This window comes from Macrobrachium rosenbergii, chromosome 20, assembly GCF_040412425.1.
Source record: "Macrobrachium rosenbergii isolate ZJJX-2024 chromosome 20, ASM4041242v1, whole genome shotgun sequence".
NCBI lineage: Eukaryota > Metazoa > Arthropoda > Malacostraca > Decapoda > Palaemonidae > Macrobrachium > Macrobrachium rosenbergii.
The window spans coordinates 25,637,784-25,660,182 of NC_089760.1; the positions used below are offsets into that span (position 1 = coordinate 25,637,784).

General features: G+C 35.4%; 2 protein-coding genes across 12 annotated transcripts in view; one reads left to right on the top strand and one right to left on the bottom strand.

The window, feature by feature from the left end:
* The window catches only part of LOC136849162 (uncharacterized), a 744,860-nt gene that overhangs the window by 147,863 nt on the left and 574,598 nt on the right, over positions 1-22,399 (bottom strand). For all 6 annotated transcript variants that reach the window (XM_067122257.1, XM_067122259.1, XM_067122255.1 and 3 more), the window contains one exon: positions 10,971-11,090. The gene's annotated coding sequence lies outside the window, so the exon portion shown is untranslated. The remainder of the gene's footprint in view (positions 1-10,970; positions 11,091-22,399) is intronic.
* The window catches only part of LOC136849161 (KIF-binding protein), a 44,139-nt gene that overhangs the window by 12,699 nt on the left and 9,041 nt on the right, over positions 1-22,399 (top strand). For all 6 annotated transcript variants that reach the window (XM_067122250.1, XM_067122248.1, XM_067122246.1 and 3 more), the window contains 7 exons: positions 860-1,619; positions 3,037-3,188; positions 7,775-7,879; positions 7,984-8,146; positions 12,287-12,513; positions 19,896-19,974; positions 20,517-20,695. In XM_067122250.1, the coding sequence (XP_066978351.1) occupies positions 897-1,619; positions 3,037-3,188; positions 7,775-7,879; positions 7,984-8,146; positions 12,287-12,513; positions 19,896-19,974; positions 20,517-20,695 (1,628 nt within the window). In that variant the 5' untranslated portion in view covers positions 860-896. The remainder of the gene's footprint in view (positions 1-859; positions 1,620-3,036; positions 3,189-7,774; positions 7,880-7,983; positions 8,147-12,286; positions 12,514-19,895; positions 19,975-20,516; positions 20,696-22,399) is intronic.

Here is a 22,399-nt window from a genome sequence, read left to right on the forward strand (position 1 = left end):
GGATATTTATCAGCGTGTTCATTTATAGAAAAAACTTTCTGCCCTATCCCCATAGCAGGGTAGTACTGTTAGGGCACCTTTCTTGATGCACTGTATGCATTAGTAAAGGATGCTTGCAGCATCCATTTGGCCCCTAGCTTTACCCACTTTTTTATCTTTGACCTCACCTCCATTCCCACTTTCTTTCCTCAGTTTTGCTATCCAACCTTCTAAATATGTATTACTTCTTAACACAGATGTGGGTTTTTTTTCTCCCAGATTCACCTGTAGATCCTTGTACTTCATCTCTGTTGTTTTCTGGATCTATTCATGTTGCTGTACTACTACTCTAACTCCCTCTTTTCACTGTCTGAAGCACTGAATGACCAAAAGTGTCCCTGTGCTTGGCTTGATAGCCCAAGTTTCATAAATCAGATGAAATCCCTCTGTCCCATTTGTTTTGTTAAAGTTCATTCTCAGGCTTTTTGCCTGTAGGATTTCTGTTGGAGAGGGAAAGCTTATTTCCTAGTGAAATGCTTACACACTTGGTATATAACTTTTAAGTGTTCATTATGTTGTAAAACTATTTGGAGTGAGTTTCTTTAAATTTTGATTATTTTTTATGTTAATACTGTACTGTCATTGAATTAGGATGCATGCTTTTTTTGTCTGTCATCAAGAATTAGACTCCAGCGATATGTGATGTGAAGTGTTATAAAAAAAAGTTTTAAGGAAAATCTGTTATTAAGTAATAACAAGTAGAGGCAGAATATTCTTATATAAATTATTTTATATTCCAACTGGTAAATCATATTGCTTATATCTATTTATGTATAAACAAATTTAAAAACAAGCTACTTTTTACTGGAAATGATTTCAGATTGCCGCTGTGTGAAGTGTGTTTTATATTCTGCCAGATGGCAACTTTAGAAGACCAGTACCAAAAAGCCTTAAGACTTTACCAAGAAGAAAGCCAGAATGATCCTTTTACAGAACCTTATAAGTCAAAATATGCTGCAAGAGACATTTTAGAAGAATTAAAGGCACGCTTAAGTAAGCAGCTAGATGAAGATGATGATGATGAAGATGTTGGCTCTGGGGAAGAAGGAACAGATGTTGTTGGCATAACAAGAGCCAGATTAGCTGCTGTTGTATATCATCTAGGGGTTATTGCTGTTGAGACAGAAGAGTTATCTACAGGGGAAGAGCACCTGAATAAAGCACTGACAATTGTTGGAGATGCTATTGAAGGGCTGTCAGGTGCTTCATCAGCAAATGTTAATGATGCAGACTTGGTTTCTGCAGCACTTATGGGTGATGCTGAAAGCCTTCTTTCATCGAGTAGTGGAGTGCCTTCTGTTAGTCCTATAGCTTTGAGCCCTCTCACTGTTGCTTTGGCTGTTAGTTGTCATAATCAGCTTGGCATTCTGTGGTCCAACCGTGCTCAGTTTCCAAGAGCAAAACAACACTTAGAACGGTCATGTTTACTTTATACGGAGTACCAGCAGCGAACTTCTATTCCGCCACGAACAATCGGCAGTTTGTTTTCATCAGTATCACAGGAAGATGAAGGCTGGGAAGAAAATGGAATGAATGCACTGGAGAAACTTCACACTCATACACTATATTATCTTGCTCAGGTAAGTTATGCCTATTTCATGATTTTGAATTCAGTCTAGTGATACACTGTATATCTTGTAATTTCACTTATTTCCTGAATCATTAAGCCTGACTGCCTTTGAAAAGCAGATGTATTATCAATAAAGCTGCATAGTACACTAACTCCTATTTTTCTTTCAATGGACATGTTTAAGTTGCATAGCTAGTGAGTTGTCACCTATATGAGGCAAAGTATGTTGAGGAAGCACAAAGCTGTATAGGATTGGCTAGAGGTTATCCTCTGCTTACTGACTGCAAGGCTTGCTGATTCATTGTAGGTCATTTCTAAGGGATAAAGCTACTAATTACTGCACTTCATTTTTCAACGAATGGAAATCTTTTATATCATCTGCAAGTTATTGTAGCACATTGCCAAATCTAACAATTGTGTTTGTAGTAAAGACAAAAAGCAACAAAGTTCCCAGAACAGTATCCTGTGGATCACCAAGGTGGGTCTAGGCTCATCAAAAAAACCGTTAGTGACAACTCTACTGCTGGTTATTTTAAAAATTGTAAAGGCACTCAGTAAAAAGCCTCCAATATTCAAGTTCTTGAGAATTTTGTGGGCAGAGAAGCAGAATTTTTTTCAATAGGTGACAAAATCAGGACATATGGCTTCCTGTTAGTATGCCCAGGTCAACTTGATTCTGTTATCAGAGGACAGACTTACAGTATATCTGTGTAACAGAAGTATGGTAAAAATAGTGCACTAATGTTGTGGGAAAGTTTCTTAAAAATAAGTCACTGCTATACTGTAGATAATAAATAAATGGTATAAAAGCTTCAAAATCTTATCAAGAGATAAAGAAGTGCATGCATAGTATAGATGTTCACTGGTACAATTCCTTTTTTATTAATGGATAATAGTTGTTTTCAGGTACTATACTGTACTCATAAAGGGCAAACTCCAAAGCTGTCCATTTAAGGAGAGGTTTCTTTTTACACTTGTATGAGAAATTAAGGCAAGAGAATAGTTGTACAGTACTTTATTAATACTGTATAAAATAGAAATTTTGGTTATTAATAAACTCGCACTTTCAGGCATACTCATGCTAACCATTAATTCATGTGTTTAGAGTAATATTTAACTTACGGGTTTTATTGTAATGGGAAAATGGATCTAGGTTCTTTTTGCAGAATGGTGTGGATAAAATATATCCAACTTTAAATTGTTTCGGTATAAGCTAGCCCGCTATCTTGTTCTAATTATCATATTTTCAAGAAGGTAAATGAATATTGTTGAATATCATTAAACAATATACTGAAAAGTGTTACTGCAGTATGTTCTACAAAATAAGGGTGCAGCCATATAATCCAGATAACTGTAATGAGTTTTCTTAATACATTCTTTGGGTGTTTTGGATTTTGTATCGTGGACTGATGTGCACTATTTTACAGGTGTATGGGCACATGGGGATGGATGAAAAGTCAGCAGGATATTGTCATTCAACGTTAAAACGTCAATTATCTAGTAAAGACTGTGATCTTATTGACTGGGCAGTTAATGCTGCTAATCTTTCTCAGTTTTATCTGAGGAGGGAGAAGTTCAGGTAAGATAAGACCAAATGTAGTTATACGTATAAATGACTTTCTTGTTCAGCTTGAAGGAATCTTATATGTTAGTTCTGTAGATTGCATATGAGATATACAATGGAGTGTGTAATTCAGCTGATTAATCTCTTTGCAGAGGTATGCATGGAATAGGATTTAGGAATCAGCATGAAAATTCTTAGAGTCATACATTACATGTGCAGAAATGGAACAAGCTTATGAGAATTAACAAAAATTTTTGGTAATGAATTCTGTAGAAATGGTTAACCAAAATTTAATTAGGTAATTAGATGTAACAGAGTAGAAAATGATTTGGTTGAACTTTGCAAGAGGAAAATTTTGTTAATCCTGTTTTGTATCTGTTTTGGAGAATGAAGATAGATGCAGTATACATCTTTTTCTTCAGGAAAATTAAACAGTCTTAGTTAAGTATCAAGTTACTGCTTGCTCAATGATGATCATATAAAAGTGCTTAAGTACATGTTACATCAGGGCCATCCAAGTTGTTTAATCTAAGGGCCACTTGAAAAAACAAAAAGTCATTCAGGCCACCTGCATGAATATGTATGTGGGTGTATATATATGTATGTATGTGTATATACAGTTATACCACTAACTTGCGTGATTCGAGCTGCAGGAATTCACGGACATGTGAATTCTTCATTGGAACCTAACTAATTGTCATGCACGAGTTTTTCACAGACACTCGAACATGACTGAATACTGAGAAACCCTGTGAAAGTGTTCGTAATAATTTTATAAGTTTTCAAGTAAATTAAATTTATAAAAGTAATTTTATATAATATTTTATATATATATATTATATATATATATATATATAAATTAAATAACATTAAATAATAAAATATATATTTATAATATATATATATATATATATATATATATATATATATATATATATATATATATATATATATATATATATATATATATATATATATATATATATATATATATATGTGTATATTTATATATAGAGTAGGACCCCTGTCCTTGACCGTACTAGAACTCAACATAATCGGATTTCAACACGAAATGTTTAGTAAATTTTGCGTCGGAGCTTGAACAACAAACCGGAATCTGACCCGATGAATCATATGATGTTTGTAGAAAAAAGAGTTTTGGGCAGCTGCCGCTAGTTGGCGTTGTTGGTGGCGTTCTTCCCATGCTTAAGTACATGTTACATCAGGGCCATCCAAGTTGTTTAATCTAAGGGCCACTTGAAAAAACAAAAAGTCATTCAGGCCACCTGCATGAATATGTATGTGGGTGTATATATATATGTATGTATGTGTATATACAGTTATACCACTAACTTGCGTGATTCGAGCTGCAGGAATTCACGGACATGCGAATTCTTCATTGGAACCTAACTAATTGTCATGCACGAGTTTTTCACAGACACTCGAACATGACTGAATACTGAGAAACCCTGTGAAAGTGTTTGTATAATTTTTTATGTAATTTATAAGTTTTCAAGTTTTTATGTGTAAATTAAATAACATTAAATAATAAAAGTAATAATATATATATATATATATATATATATATATATATATATATATATATATATATATATATATATATATATATATATTCCGTATATGTCAGAATATAATCGCCGTGCGGAACATCGTAGGAAAACCTTACTGTCCTTGAAAACGATGTAAACTACTAGAACTCGATTATTCATAATCGGATTTCAACATGCGTCGAAGCCAAAATGAATATATTTGTAAATTTTGCGTCTGGGTATCGATATATATATACAACAAACCGAGTAATCTGACCTTGACGATGAACTCATATGATGTTTAGTAAATAGAAAACAAACCGAATCGAGATGTTTTAGAAAAAGAGTTTTGGGCAGCTGCCACTAGTTGGCGTTGTTGGTGGCGTTCTTCCCATGCGCATTTAAAAGCATTTAAAGCCCACACATGCTGCTGCTGCTGTTTGGAGAAGTACACCTTGTACAGGTATATATCATTTTTTTTTTGGTTTTCTGCACTGAATTTTCATCCAGTCATGGGTCCCAATATGTTAGGGAATCATAATGTTTACTGAAAGATGTTTTACAGTGATTTTGTACACTATTCCAGTAGACTCTGTATGAAATTTACCATAAATACTGAATGTTTATGTAATTAGTACCGCGATACACCACCAGGGTGGCGCTGTGATTTGTTTACATCTGCCACAAGCTGCTGAGTTCCGATGTAATTTAGGAAATTTTTCTTAATTTTATGATAATAGACATACAGTAATTTGGCTTATAAATACTGTATTATTAATTTAATGTGATAATCAGGCTTGTTTTTCAATGTTATCATTATTAACAACAGTTTTCGTGTGTACCCGTTACATTATATTCTGGTAGTGCCTATAGGCTACCTAGCCTAGCCTATGGCGCTCGGTCTATCATCAGTAATACGGCCGCATTGGTCGTAGGCCAATTTTTTTTGATACAGTATGCATTTAAAAATGTAAAAAGTGCTTCTGATACGGTAAGTTATTCAACTCTGAACTTATTTAATTGTAATTTGTGTAATGTTTTGTATAAAAAGGTAAGGTTGGGGTAATGACTGGTGGTCAGGAATTGATTAATCCATTTTCAGTTATTTCTTATGGGAGAAATTAACTCTGAATTCGACTAAATCGAATCTCGACGCTTCTTCTGGAGTGAATTAGCATCGAGGTCTGGGGTTCTACTGTACTGTATATATATATCTTCCTTCTCCTCCTCCTCTAGATGAATATTGAAGATATTGCCATGAACACTATATACTTGCATATATTGTGGCATTATGGTTTTTGTTTTTTATTTTATCTGAAATACTCTTTATATTCGCATTAGCATTCATATTCCCATACCTTCAATGACACATTGTTAATGAAGACCTGCATGTCGATCACCCCTATTTCCTTTGTACATAAGATTAGTCTAATTCCAATGGAAAAAAAAATTGTGATCTCGGTGCTTTATTCCTAATGAAAAAGGGATAACTACAGAATAAGAATGTTAAAACAAGGCCAAAACAGAGCCCAGTTACTAGTGCAGCATTTTATATGATGATCTTTGTTGTTTTTAATAAATCACACCTATTGAAAATATGATGTAAAACACAACAGATGCCAATGAAACTTTTCTTTATAGTTATTGATTTTGCAAGGAATATTTCTTTTATTCAGAAGAAGTGGTAAATATAATTTTTGTGATATAAAAAGGAGAAATATTCTTTTATTTATTTTTCTCTAGCAGGCCACTTTCAAAATCAAATGGGCCACTTTTGGTCCACAGGCATGGAGTTGGACCTAACCTCATGTTTTCTTGAATTCAAGATATAAATTACTTTTTTGTATTATATTGTGCAGAACACTGTTATGTGCAGTAAGCCATAACTCTGCACTATTTATGGAGGAACACTTGCATACCTTGGCCCATGTAACAGCTCAGATTAACTTTTGCCATTAATTTTATTTTGATTCACTTCTTATGTTCAAATGATGTCTTCCAGTTATAAATCCAGATCATCATGCATATTTCTGTGTTTGTTTAGTGCAACCCTAGGCTTCTTCAAATACAGTACAACAGCCATAGAATACTGCTTTTAGATTTTCTGTAAAAGAAAACTATTGAGATAGCTTTGTCTGTCCATCTGCACTTTTTCTGTCCACCCTCATCTTAAAAACTACTGAGGCTAGAGGGCTGCAAATTGGCATGTTGATCATTCACCCTCCAATCATCAAACATACTGTCCCAAATGACAGCCCTCTACCCTCAGTAGTTTTTATTTTATTTAAGGTTAAAGTTAGCTATGATCATTCGTCTGGCACTGCTACAGTTGCCAACAACACAGGCCACAACTGGGCTGCGGCTGAGAGTTTCATACAGCGTTATACACTGTGCAGAAAACTTGATTGCACCAAAGAGACTTTGGCGCAATATTTACTTGTTTGTAAATTGTTATTAGATTGTGTTAATGGAGAAAAATGTGGAATCCCATTGGAACATTTGATGGTTTAATTCAGTTGAATGTGAATGACATGCCATGACGCCATCACTTACAAGATGAATTGGTTCTCATAAGTTTTGTAATGATAAAATATATGATTGCTAAACTTTTATGCATTATTAGCAGATAATTACAGGCAGTCCCTGGTTATCGGCGGGGTTCCGTTCCCAACGGCGTGACGACAACCGAAAATCGCCGCTAACCGAAAATCAGCGATAATAGCACTGATCCCCGGTTAGTGGCGCTGATAACCGGTAATCAGCGCCGCCTATAAGAGGCGATCAGCACCGATAACCAGTTATCAGCGCTGATAACTGGTTATCACCAACGAAAGTCTGGCTATCGTCGTCGCTAGACAAGCGCCGTAAAACCGTATCGCCAGTAACCGAGGCTGCTGATAACCGGGGACTGCCTGTAATGGCTTTTGTATATGTCTGAAAAAGTCTGTGCCCATGCTTGATACTATAAATCGTATGATAATTAGAAAGAGTTGATTATGGAAATAAGACTGCAATTTTTTTAGACGATTATATATTTGAGTTTTTCTGCAGGATTGCGAGGCATTTGTTATCATCTGCTCTGAAGGTGCTATCACAATATGAGTTCGAAGTCAGAAGTGATGTACAAGATGAAGACTGTGAAGAGGCAACCAATATGTAAGTGGCATGTAATGAGAGATTTGCATCTTCAAAATGTTTTCTATATATACAGGATTTGTAGAATCTTCATACTTTTAAATTTCCTCTTTTTCTATCCTCAGGCATGAAAAGTTTGACAGAAGTAATGCTGATGTCCAGCGCTGTTGGGGCCGATACTGTTTAGTCCTCCTTCAGTACTCAGTAGATAGGGCAATTCCTGATGATGAATCAGCAAACAGTGCTCAAGAACCAGAAGAATCCGAAGAAGACACATTAGATAAGCAGGTAAATGATTTTTTATTTGATTTTTTCTAATGTGGATGTAAAGCAAAGTAAAGTTTATCAAGAATATTTCCATATTTGGGAGTAAAGATTGTTAATAATTTTCCCCCTTTTGTTAGTGAATAGAATGAAAGGAAAATTGTAGTAGGCTTCAGATACTCTGCTCAGATGTTTCAGGTGGAAGACAAGATTTGGAGACTTCAGTCAACCATTCACATGTTTTTCCAAACTAGAGTCTTCTGTGAAATTGCGGGAACATTTAATTGATGGCCTTAATTCCCTATAAAAAAATCCTCTCTCTCACTACAGCTGAACAAACTGGTTGATAAATGTTTAGCCAGAGAAATCTTGGAAGATCTCATTTTGTGGCAGGATGTGTAGAACCTTCTTGTGGGAGAATTTCTTCTCCTTTTGGTGCTAGAAATTCCTGTGTTCTCAGAAACCTTAAAGATTGCTTAAAATTCAAGGCAGTCTTATTGTGGTTGTAAGCCTTCATTTTCGATATCGTGTAGAATTATGGGGATAATGTCTGACAACTCAACAAGTGTGGCTTAGTTAAACAATCAGAGAGCCTTTGCTAATTAGTCATTACATCTAGAAATCTTCTAGGTGTTGTGGTGACTCTTAGGGGACACCTCTGGTAGAGTTATATGTGACACAACAGAACAATGCAGGGAGTCAATTTTTGGCGTAGTGAGATCCAGTAGCATATATTTTTACATTTATACAAATTCCCTTTTTTTTTTTTAGTCTGAGCAGATATACTCGTATACTTCTGTACACAGATTTCTAAGATTGATAAATATCTTCATGGTTGTAATCTCTCCTTTGTCCCTAATAGGAATTCTTGGATCTGTTTGCCTTCTCAGTTGATGGCCCAGAACCCCTTCCAGATGGGGGAAGCCCTGCATCAACTTCACTTTAAGAGGTTAAATACATAGACATTTTAGCCCCAGCCATCACGCTTGCAATGGTTTTTCATGGCAAGCAGCCAAGGTCATCACCAACCCAAAACAAATGTCGAGTGCATGGCTCTATCAATCAAAGTTGAAGGCTGTTTTAAAGGAAGGGACTTGGACCCTATCCAAGCCACTATCCCCATTATAGCAGACTTTTCACTTTCTACTGAGGCAAAAGAATGTCTGAATCATCTAAGGTAAGGGACTTGAACCCTATCCAAGCCACTATCCCCATTATAGCAGACTTTTCACTTTCTACTGAGGCAAAAGAATGTCTGAGTCATCTAAGGTCTTTCTCATCTCAGGTATTTAAGGACTGGATTTGGGTGCTTCTCCAGAACTTACGGGTATGTGTCAACATTTTTTTAGATTACTTTTGCTAGCCCCTACTTCTGCCCTTCTTTGCAGTAAGTTGAAGGCCTTTTAAGTTAAATAAGCCATTCCAAGAATTGGGGTTCTATTGGTCTGTCTTTTGTACTAGACCTTTCCATTCCCTCTCTCACCCCCTCATACCAGTAGTGAAGTGAACATTTTCCTTGGAAAATATCTTCAGCAGAGGACAGAGAATATAAACAAAGCAAATCTTGTTGTTATCTCTGGATGTTGCAGGAAGCAGGTATCCAGATATACAATTTTTTTTTCAGGCATGCTTAGCCCCCCAGGTGAAAGCCAAGAGGTCATGATATAAAGGTAGTCACCACATCTTTATTATTTATTTAGATGTCAACAGTTTTGAAGAGCAGCACCTGGAGGTGTCAGTTGATTTCTGAGGAATCTTAGAACTTTTAGGGATCTGTAGTTGCGGCAGGCCAAGTTTTATCCTGATAGGGGCCCATTGCATTCATCTTCATCTTTCGTTTAATCCATTATGGGTACGTGAACTGTTGTTTTTCAAACAAGACTCCTGTCAAATTTGTAACTCCTTGTTAGTTTCCAGAGCATTTTTGGGTTCCACATGTATTTTTTCCCCTAAGGTTCTGTAGTTTCTTGCTACAGCACATCAACTCCCTCAGGCAAGGTGTAAATAATGGGTGTGTGTAAAAATGAATATAGTTTTTGAAAAAAAATTTTATATAAAAATTAATTCCTTTCACATATGTGCCCACCTCCCAACCCCCATGTTCTTTTGGAGGTGGTTCCAACCCCTATGTTCTTTTGGAGCTGGTTCAAACCATACAGTAAGTAAACCAGTTGACCACTAAGGAATTGGAGGAAACCAAGTACACTGGTGTCATCTGCTATGAGGATTCTGCTTCCTTCTTCCTGTATGGAGTGTGTAGAATTTGCACAGGTGCATGAATAGGCCATGTAAAAGTAATGGTTTTGCACAGAAAATTTTTATAGCTGAAAAATTATTTTTTTTGCTTATGGATTTGTAGTAACATGGAATATGATCTGTAGAAAAAAAAAACCAGCTGTAAAAGTTAAACTAATGCATATGGTTTTGCTCTTATGATGATATCAGAATTTTGGATATGGAATGAGTGGTCTGGAGAACATATTGTGCTTGAATAGACCAGCATGACCACAGCCTAATGGACAATTTTTGAAGTTGGCTGAATTCTTAGCAGCAAAGTATTTAGATTAAATTAAAACTCAAATGTTTAAAATAATTGGTGTGCAAGAATAATAGATGACAGCTGTATAACAATGAAGTATTCCAGTGAATTACTAATGACTGGTAGTGATATGATATTTGGTATGTAGGATATACTTTTTTATGGAGCTTCATTGGCTTTGGAGTATGGCAGAGTAAAGACGGTTCCAATACAGAAAGAGCCAACCTTCTAAAGAATTTAACATATTTCAATTACTTTTATATTATGTTATGGCCTGACAAAAATATAAATACCATTAGCTAAACCTACCTATTAAGTCTCCAACCAATTGACACCGCAACCATGTTACCACCAAAGTCACAATTCAAGTGTTTGGAGGTCTTTTTCTTATTGACTGGGAGTTGTTGACTAGGTGTCTATCTGGAGTACCTAGGATGGGAAAGAAGACATCATAATTAATGAATGTTGCACAAGTTTTGCCTGTAATATTGTAAGATTACAACATATGTCTGTACAGTACATACCACCTACATAGCAGGTGAAATTTCTGACAAAAGTGCCATTTATGTGAATTATAAAGCATGACCTTATTACTGTTTTAAATTATTAACATGGAAACCTGCTGAAAGTACATGTATTCCATCCTTTGTATCCTGCATATGTTAGAATGTATTGTAGCAGTAAAATTTTATAAACTTGTCTTCAAAGATAAACTCAGAGTTAGAAGTGCTAGTAAACAATAAGGATCTCCTTTATGAAGTCAAACACTTTTCCAACTTTTACTAGAGATTAATTGAGGATGGTTTGTGTATTACAGACTTGTGTTTTCTGTGCTGATTAACCTCCTTACACTAGATGCAGCAGCAGAAGACTTATTTAAGAGATAATTGTGTCTTAACATACAAGAGGTCCAACAGAACTGAAGACCAGATTATTCTGTACCTTTGCCTGCATGTAAATGAAATAAGCATGCCTAAATCAAATGTAAATAACTGCTCTTGCCTTATAGGTAATAGCTGTAAATTTTTCTCCTACTCTAGAACAATTCAGAGTGGAATAGATTACACTTTGCTGATTGGTATATGAAATCTGTAGTGTTAATAGAACCATTTCTATATCGGCTTAGATCTAATGGAAACTCATTGTTGACCCGTCTATAAAGTTATTATGACAATATTTTTTGGTTTGGTCAAGAAAGGCTCTGTATATTGCACAAAGCATACTGTATTCACAAAGTATTTTGAATTAATTTCAAAAAGTTTTTGCAGATAACATAATTTAACATTATTAGAATATCAACAATTAAGAAGTGGATGATGAAATTTTATGTCATGGAATTTGAAAGAGTTAATAAATAATGCATGTAATGTGTTCTTTTTTTTTATTCCACAGCTGTAACATCCAGTGCTCTAGAATCTCATGTTTTCAACATTTTCTGGGTTTAATTTAATGGTATACTAGTTGGGTGGATACTTTTTAGCCGTAAATTCAAATGTTTTGTTCAAGAAACTTGCACATAATGATTTCCACTTTTACATTTTTTCAGTGGCTAATTCTATTAATAATTTTTCCATTACATGTTACATGATAAATGACACTAATGAAAAAAATCTTTTTCAAAACAGCTGGAATTCTTGCAATTAGATGTGTGTGATTTGGAATCAGAAGTTGTCGCTAAAGCAGTGAAGAATTTTGACGAAGCTAGACAAGTATTTTTATCAGGACTACGTTGGCTCTCAGCAGCTCGACAGTATTATAACATGGAGGACCACGCTGGGGATCATGTGAATGTTACTCAGGAGATGAGCCTTCTTTACAAGGCTCTAGCATTTTTTGAGCCATCAGAGGAAAGGTAAAATTTCTTTCACACTACAGTATTTTTGGATAGTAAACAGATTCAGAGCTGTGTACAGAAATCTGTTGCTAATGTGCAAGAGTAAATTTAAATTAAAACAAATAATCTTTATATATCTAATGGAAGTCCAAAACCTTTTTACTAAATTCCAGTACTTAGTAGAGAATTAGGGTTGCCTCTTAGATGGAGTACCCCTAACCTTTCTCACTACTTTTATTTAATATTTTACTTGAATGTAGATATAAGTTTTAGATTTGTTTGAATGAATGGAATGACGTGTATGTAAACCAGTTTTTTGTTTGGCATGGAACAGTAAATTTGTTTTTCCAATTTCATGTGTTCATACAAAGATAGAAACCAGTAGCATACTAGAGCTAAATACATCATGCATACAGTTAAAGTAGAAAGTTAAATTCCAGGAGGATAATACAATAAGGAAGGAAGTGAATTATTCCAGAATATGTAAGCTATTAACAACTTGAATGTTGATTACAGTCTCTGTTGTGAGTAAGTTACCTTTAGCATGATTTTGATCTTTCTCTGAAACTGGAATGACAAGGTCATTCTGTTAGAGAACCACAAGCAAGATTAGAATGAGGAACTAGATGTCCATTTGGTAACAATGATGAAGAAATAATGGTGTTTCAGAATTGTTGTTTGGACAAGCAAAGTGATGACATACCATCACTAAATAATGTTGTGAATTACCCATTTAGATGGCTATAGGTATACATTATTGATGGTCTTGATGTAAATGATAATGTTGGTGATTGGGAATAAGGCAGACTACTTGGCAAAAATTAATTAAATGTACTACCACTGGATTTGTAAAAGATATGTGTAAGGTATAATGTTGCGTAATTTTATGACTGACAAAACCCCAGACATCAGTCTCTTTTTAACAAACAAAAGAAAATTCATATCCACTGGGTAACTGTATGTGCATACAGATCTGTGAGTTCCCAGTTGGTAAATCCCACACTCTTTGTACAGTCTGTCCAAGTAGCTGTTTTCCATTGGCTGAAGCAGGGCATCTACCTTGTCCATTGCTTACAATGTACACTGAATCACAATTTTCGTTGGAAGGCTCAAACAGCTAAACTGCCCAGAAGGACCTGAGTGTAACACATGATAGTCTCGGGGGTTGAGATAAGTAAACAAACCTTTGGCTTTAACAGATAAAGGCAGTTATAATCATCACTTAAACCCCAGTACAGTGAAATAAGAATTATGTAATTTGTAAGACTGTGGGGTAGTATTATATAAGATTGATTTCATTTAGCACACTACTTATGCAGATCATAGAGACATTTAGCTCCAGAGGTCCTGATGAGAGTTAAGGGGTGACTAGCTACTTTGTGATAAAAAAAAATTTGAAATTTTGAAAAACAACCAAAATTCTTCCTAAAACATTCACGAATCCATTACAACACGCCGAAAACACCAACCAGTTTGTGGGCTGTTGGGGCCACTGGGGACACCAATGGTGTAAGGAGCAATGAGCCTGCTGCGTAGCAAAAACCAGCCCTACTTACTCAACCATAATGCTCATTTTACCCAGTAAAAATTAGTGATCACAGTATGGAATCAGCTTTTTTGGCAACTCTGGTTGTTATGGTGATGATTGTAGGTATACAGGCAGCTACTCAGTAAATGAGACTTCAGCTGCTCTCAGAAGGGGAAAGAGGGAGAATGTGGCTCTGGGATTCACTTTATACCCAGCCTTATTGAGCCCCTTTAAACTTTAAGGCAAATATCTCAAAAGTTATTTTCACACATTCAGATATTCATAGGAAATCCAGCATTAATTTATATATTTCATCTTCATTCCTGCACTGAATAATCCTGATGGGTTCCGGCGCTTGGTCTTCAAGACCTAAATTTCATAATCAAGTCAAAGTACTGTATGTGCTATATTTTATTGAAAGTGGCATTCTTGTGATATTGGTTAGGCAATTGAATGGTCACATTCAGATATTTCCAAATATAAAAAGAAAATAAATATAAATACACTGTAACTGAATATTTTATGACATCATTCAGGCTTGTATAATAAATTGGCCACAATATATAACATTTAGATCATTAAGGAAAACTTTTTATGATGAAGCATTTAGACATTTTTGAACTATTCACAAAAAAAAAAAATTTATATTGATCAAATTTTGAGGCTGCTACAATGAAAATAGTAAGTATAATGCTATGATGTCATGACTATGTGATGTCAAAACTCAGGAAAGTTATACTTGTACATAAAAACAACAATAGCATGTGGTATTTATATATGAAGTTTCAACTCTTAATTTGCTAAAGTTTTTTTTATAATGATGTTTTTATACCAAAGTAGCTAGTCACCCCTTAATATAACCTCCTTTGTGTTTGATCTCCAAAATAAAAACTAAAGGATGTTGTTTGACACCTTGTATCTGTCATAGGAACCAAATTAACATCAAGATTCCTCTTAACCTCTTAAAAGAGTAGAGAGAGCTCTGATTTTGTGGGCAAGCACCCTAACTTTAGCTGCTCTGCTATATTTTATATTGCCTCATACCCTCAGGGTAACTTGTCGGGGCTGATAAGAAAGTATTTCTATCGTTAGTACTTGCTTCCTGAAGTGGACGCTGCGGAAGTACAGTATTTTCTTGACTTATGGCGGGGGATCCGTTCCAGCGCCATGCCGTAAGTTGATTTCCACCGTAAGTCATGTTTCGTCATTATCGATGTTTTAACAGCACTTACAGTGCCATAACTTGATGTTTGGAGCTGTAACTTGATGTTGCATCAAGTTACAGTGCTGTAAGCACCGTTAACTTGATGCTTTATCCTTGCCATTAGCACCATCAGTGATGCTTACGGTGCCATAACTTGATGCAACATCAAGTTACGGTGCTGTAAAACACTGTTAATGACATTGAAAAGGTGCCCATAGTTCTTTGAAAATAAAGATTGATACCTGTAACTGGACAAGGGAGAAACTTTTGTTCTGTCTTGTCATGGGTTGAGAGTGAAAGAATGACTAAAGGCACTTGTAGGTTGGTCCTGGCTTCTGGGGTTGATGTCCTTGCTACAACATCCTAATGTTTCCCATTTCTTGGTATGAGTTATCTTACTGAAGAGTGCATAGAGTTTACTGACCCATCTTGAAAATACAAAAACCAGAAGAAAGACCATCTTTATGGCAAAATTTTAAAGAGAAGCCTGATCCTAAACTCAGAGTGAGGCTTAGCAATACTTTTCAGTAAAGATATATCCCATGCAGGTGGCTTACATGTCTTCTGAGGTGCATTCTTCTCAAAATCCTGAAAGCTTCACTAAAGATTCCACATTGAATCCATGAAACTCAAAGACCTGAGAAAGAACGGACCTACTGTATATCCTTCAGTAACAAAGTAAAATCAGTGAAAACAGGTTAGTTAATTATTATAAATTATTTGTTTAACCAGACCTCTGAACTCTTTTTTAGGTTCTTCAGCCAAAACAGGAATCAAGATATTAATCAAATAAGTGGTCTTCTTGTGGTGCCCACTATGATATCCTGCATATGAAATGGCATGCCTAATTCCTTTCCCTTTATGTTCTCTGTAGGTGTGTGGTCACCAAGTGCAGAATGGTTACACTTTGATTAATGTACAGTATTTAGGTTTAGGGTTGGAGCTGTGCAAGGCGTGTAGATAGCTTTGGCTGCTAAGCCTCTGCTTTTGAAACTGAACTGGATACCCATCAATTGTGAAGACTTAGCATTCCCATGATCATGTAAAATCAGCAAAAGGGTTGATTCCGATGCTCTTTCCACCTGTAAAAACTCCTGGAAATATCTACCAGCAGGGATGAGAGGTCAGCAAACCATTCTTTTGTTAGCTATTGTGGCTCCACTAGAGTTAATTACAGATGATAGGATTTTTACTTTTTCTGGCACTGTCCCAGTCAGGCCAAGTGGAAGAAAGACTAGATCTCTGTGTAGTCCCATGCTTGCATGAGGACGCCTGTGTTGGAGGCAATTGGGTCCAGGAGGAAGGAACAGTAAATCATTGTCTTGTTGCTGAGGCTGGTTGTTAAAAGATCTATCTCACAGCTTCCATAGATTGTAAGGCTGCTTACAATCATATTGTGTCTTCTCTTCTGAAATGAACCATTGGATAATTTTCATTACATTGGCCTTTTCCTAGCTAGAACTTGAGACTGCAAGGTGACATAGTATCAATGATTATGCAATCCAGTGATTTGTTAGGTAAGCTACTGTGGTTATATTGTTCATGATTATACATACAGTCTTGCATTTCACATGAGGAAAGAAAGCTTGAAGACCCAGATAAGCTGCCTGAGAATAATAGGGTGTTCCTTGTCTTGTAGGGACCAAGTTCTTGAGGCTTACAGGTCTAAACTTTTGGGCTGTCCACCCTTGAATGAACACTAATAAAGAAGGACCCCCAAGGAAAGAGGAGCAAGTGGAACTCCTACCCTGAGATTTTGAGCATTTTGCTAGCTACTGGACATCTAATATGAGATCTAATGTCACTTGACCCTGATGTCTACTGCATCCATGTCCATCCCCCAATAAGTTGCTCTCTTGTAAGTTCATTGTCTGATTTTTCCTAGTTGACCTGGAGATCAAGCACTGGCATAACCAAAGGAGCCAATGTAGGTGTTACAGTACTAAAATTCTGCTGATGACATAGCCATCACCAGCTCATTGTCCAAGTGTCTCTATGGCCTTATCCCCTACCTAAGTGCCCTTACTGCAATCTTTGAGAGTATCTTTGTGAAAACTTGAGGAATAGTGGCCACTCCAAAACAAAGTTCTCTGAAAAAGAATCCTTTTCTTCTCATCTAAAATGAAGGTATTTTCTAGAAGCATGTGAACTGGAGTGTGGAGTTAGATGTCCTGTAGATGTACAGATGCTAGAAAAACTCCATATCTCATCAATTGCCTGCTTCTTGATCATCAAGTTTACCCTGCTTTCCAAGGGCTGGAACCTGTCCAGATTGCTGCTGTACAACTCAATGGTGACTGTGTACAAAGCAAGTAGGGGTTTCATCCCGAGCAAGTTAATCAGATAAATGTTTGATGATATCCATCACCCAAGGCTCTGCTTGTATTAGCTGCCATGACTTCCAGAATATCTTCAGACAAGCCTCTACTGTGTTGGCAAAGGTTATTTTCTATGGGAGAACCATCTTCCCCTTCTCCCATTCCAGAAGGACAGCTACTCTCTTCTGGTTAGAATTACTCTTGAACAGGTAAAAAGATGCACCTTCTCACTGGAGTCCTTGGAGTTCTTAGTTCCTGCTTGACTGGACCAGACCCTGACAGCTCCTTCTGCTCCTCTGAACTGATATCTGGAATTTGGGTCTTCACACATGTGTAAAAACCACTAAAACCTTCAGTATGGGTCTTGTGGTTGCTGAATCTAGTTTGTCCATTAGCTCCTTCATTTTCTATAGGGAAGAAATTGATATATAATGTATGCTAAAAGAAAATCTGTGAGGTCTTCAGAGAAAAACAGATAAGATGCTTCCTTCAGCAAAAACAGATAAGATGCTTCCTTCAGCACCAAATCCCTCTTTTCATCATAATGTTGACCAACATAAAGTAATAGCTGTTGTAAGGCAGTGGGATATACTTGTTATTGCCCTTAGTAGTTAAATGAAAGTTGAACTGCCTCAAAGTTGAACTGCCTCAGTAACTGCCTTAATACAGTAAAGTAAAAGCCCAATTAAGCATACTACTTTGCCCAAGCCTCCCTCCCTCATAATGAGTAATTCCCTATATATATATTGTAGTGGTATTTTGGTGGTTCAAATATTTGTGGATACTAAGCCAAATCAGTTTTTAAAAAATAAAAGTATGTAAAATTGTTTATTAAAATTTTTCATGTTCATAAATTTATTTCTTCTTTGGTGAAAAGATTTCATCTTTTGTGGCTTAGCCATGTTCGGTGATATTTTTTTTTATTAATAGAGAAAATATTTTTTTCTGTTACAAAGCAATCAGTTGTTTTGACAAGTAGGCAAAAGACAGAGAAAATTCCCTTATGTGTTTGGGAGTTCCTTATCATTCCAGTGGCCACAAGTCCTATATAAGGGATTTAGTCGGTTAAGAAGAAATGTTGGGAAATTTAACTAAGATGTTCGCAAGTTCCAAAAAATTTGGCTAGGAGACTTACATATTTGCAAAGTTGTGTGAGTTACCATCTCTGTTCCTATTTATAGTTTAATTTCAAGGCATTTGCTAAACAGAGAGAAATGTATGGATGTGTAATAGTAACGCCAGTGAATGTATAATGGTAGGACAACAATTGTGAACAAGTATGTTAATGAAGCCACCACTTTTATACAGATGTATGTGCTTCTTTCTCCCTCCTTGCTCAGCTTTAGAAATATTGGCCCCTTATGCAAAGAGAAATGTTGGGGCCTTTAGTTAAGTAATGGCTTCTAACTATGTAGAAATGTAATTAATATGAAAGTTTTGAAGGGTTTATTGAAAAGTACTCCCACAAATACGAAAGTGTATATGAAAGTGTTGTTTTGTTGTATACTCACTTGAGCTATTGCTTCACTCAGTCATGGAGGCATTTTGCTGAATTAGAACTTATGTTTGGTTTTCTGCCTCAGTTCATGAATTACAGGTACATTGGGGTAATGGATTGTGTTTAAAAAACAATATTTTTTATTTTTATGTTCTTTGTTGTTTTGTAGCAACTTTCTTTCTTGACTTCACTAGTTTTTCCAGAATTTATGCAGAGTATTAACTTTGAGAGACAAAATAAAGTGAAGTAAATAAAGCACAAAGTATAAAACAAACTATAACAGCTTCAATGTAAATATTTAAATTGATTTTAAGTTATTTTAAAACTTTCTGATAGACAATGTTTTAAGAGGGCAGTATTATATAATTTTTTAATTGTTTGGAAATAATGACTGTAATTATCAGAAAACTGTAACTACCATTCATTGACAAAATTTGTTGATAAATATCTACCAATAACTATTTTCTTAGGTATTTTTATTGATAAATGTCTACCAATAACATACCTGGATTTGTAAAAATCTTTAGAGTCAATGCACAAAGCAGATATTGTAAGAAAAATTTGACTTTCAAGTTTATAAGTCAAGTTTGTATTTTATGTGAACATTCTCAAGTCTTCTTTAAGCCCATTCTTTAGATTACTGTGATCAACATCATCCTTTAACAATATAGTGGACAAGTCTTCTGTGAATAAAAAGTTTATCAAAATTATTTGTTCTGATGTAAAATTGATTTGATTTACCCAAAGAGTGGTACCAAACAGGATCCAACCATTGCCTTATTTAGTATAAGGGTGGTGCAAAAAGACCAGCTGTAGCTTCAGAGAACTAACAAATCTGTGTATTCTCAACAGGAAATCAAAAATGCATAAACGTCGGATAGACTTGTTGTCTGCTGTCATTCAAGAGCTTAATCCGAGATACTATCTGAATGTGAGTACTGTAAAATTTTCCTCACTTTGTTTAATTGTCTGTAAAATAAAAAAATGTATTAATCCCCTGGTCCCCAAATGCCAATCCAGGTGACGCTCTGGCTTACTTCCAGTTATGCAGGGCCATTTGTAACATGGGATATCCATGTGTCTCATATTTTGAGCTTCCTTCACTTTTAATAGACCCTTTTGATTTTAATGGTATTTTTCATAAAACAGTTAGATACTTTATAAATGAATTATATTCAGTCCTATGGTTTATTAGTAAATATTGAGCTTTAAAACTTGATAGTGTACAAGTTTGTTAAGGACCCCCTGTTTTGCAGGTTGGTTGAATTTATTGATTTTGTCATTTAATTTGCTTAAGTAATGTTGACAGTATTGCATTGGATTATATTTAGAATGCAAGTAGATATTTAGGCTTTTATAGTACATATTTAGCACATAAAGAAAATTATGTTGTGTAAAGTCAAATACTGATTTTCATTCTTAACCATACTATAATTATTCAGAAACTTATAACTTGACTTTTTTCGTTGTTAGGTATGTCGCCAGTTAAACTATGAACTGGCAGAAACGTACAGTACCATGATGGATAGTAAATATGCGATAGTTGGTCAGGGCAATGAACCAACATCTGCACAAGCTAAGAAGATTAATACTTTGGCAACATCAAGTATACAGCATTTTCTCCATTATCTTGATTCGATGAAAGACACCACGTATGTAAATCATTTTTATCTTTAATTTTGTTTTATGTTAGCAAGAAACATATTGGTTTTGTTATACTGGGGCTTTGGTTACTGTTAAGTTAACTATATCATTTCTATCTCTCAACTTTTAAAATTTTGTGTATATTTTATTGAACATGGTAATTGGTATTTTTTTTTAATTCTTGTTGACCATACATAGACATAAAGAAGTACAAATCATAAATAAGATTACAGTACTTTGAATGAAAAGGTGGATGGCTAACATTATCAAATGTATTTCAGTACCTTACTCAGTAAATATAGTATTGATAGGCCTATAATCTGTATGGAAATTTATAATAATCCTTCAGATATACCGAATCCTACGTGCTTCACCGTTAACTACTCTTCAGACCCCAATGGTCCTCGACTAACTCAACCAGTCATGTTATAGATCAGGTTTAGTTAGGGTCAGGAGGAAGAAGAGTTTTGTTATAACCAGCTGATATGAATGAATTATCCTATCAGGCTATCAGACCAGTTGTCAGTGAAAGCTCTTATCCTATGGATGGTCTTTCTTTCTGAGATGACACTTCTTTTGGGAGTGGCAACAAGTTGTAGGGACTTCAATTGAGGCCATACATTCCAAAAACTGTTATAACAGTTTAAATCTCTTTTATTAGAGCTTTCAGAGCAAAGAAATAGTTCACTAAAGAGTCTCAGGATATCATGATGCTGTCTAGCTTTCCAACCTTATTAGACAATATGGTGACTGGAAGTGCATCATACATCCATGCCCTTGGATGCTCCTAAGAAGCAGCATCATTACTTTCCTTTATTTTTATAACTTCTTGTATTTCATTGTTCTTTCAGTCCTTTTTCATATCTGTCTCCTTAGGAAATGTTTCTTCATTTATTGTACTGGTTTTAAATACAATAGCATGATCTGGTTTATGTGCTGCAATAATTATGCAGTCATATCTTCCCTTTTGTGTATATGTACATGAAAAGTATCTTAATTAAATACTGTTGTGAACTGTACTTCTCATTCCCTTTTAGAAACTTCAGGTAGTCCCAGTGTAGTGCTAAGATAATTTTTGGCATGTTTGAAGGTCCAAACAAGTTCACATCAGAAACAATCATTCTAGTTATGCATTCCTGTGTTTACGAGTTCTGTCAGCATTTATAATTTGAAAAATTTATATGTAGATAATTATCTACAACAAGCTGTTATGTGTGCCATAAATTTTCCTAGAGGCTTTAGTCCTTATTCAAAAAAAAGAGAATGACAGGCAGTTGATATTCACATTTTGCAGGGGAGATCCATAGAGTCTCCGAGAGTGATGGTGCTTGTGGTAATTTTGTGAGTAAGATTCCTGAAAAGTTGTAGGGAGAGAGGGTTGTTATGCTGTACTTCCTCTGCAGTAACCTCTCAGACCTGGGACAGGCCTTAGGAACCACCTGTTGTTTTCCTTAGGGAGTTCTTGACTGTGACGTTCACTAGGAAGAGGTTGTGGACAACCAGTGCTCTTTTTTGCATGAAACTAAGGATACAAAACAATTATTATTATATTATTATCATTATTATTCAGAAGATGAACCCTGTTCATATGGAACAAGCACACAGGGGCCATTGACTTGAAATTCAAGCTTTTAAAGAATGTGGTGTTCATTCAAAAGACATACCAGCAGGAAATGGAAAATAGAGAGAGAGAGATCAGTTATTAGAAAAAG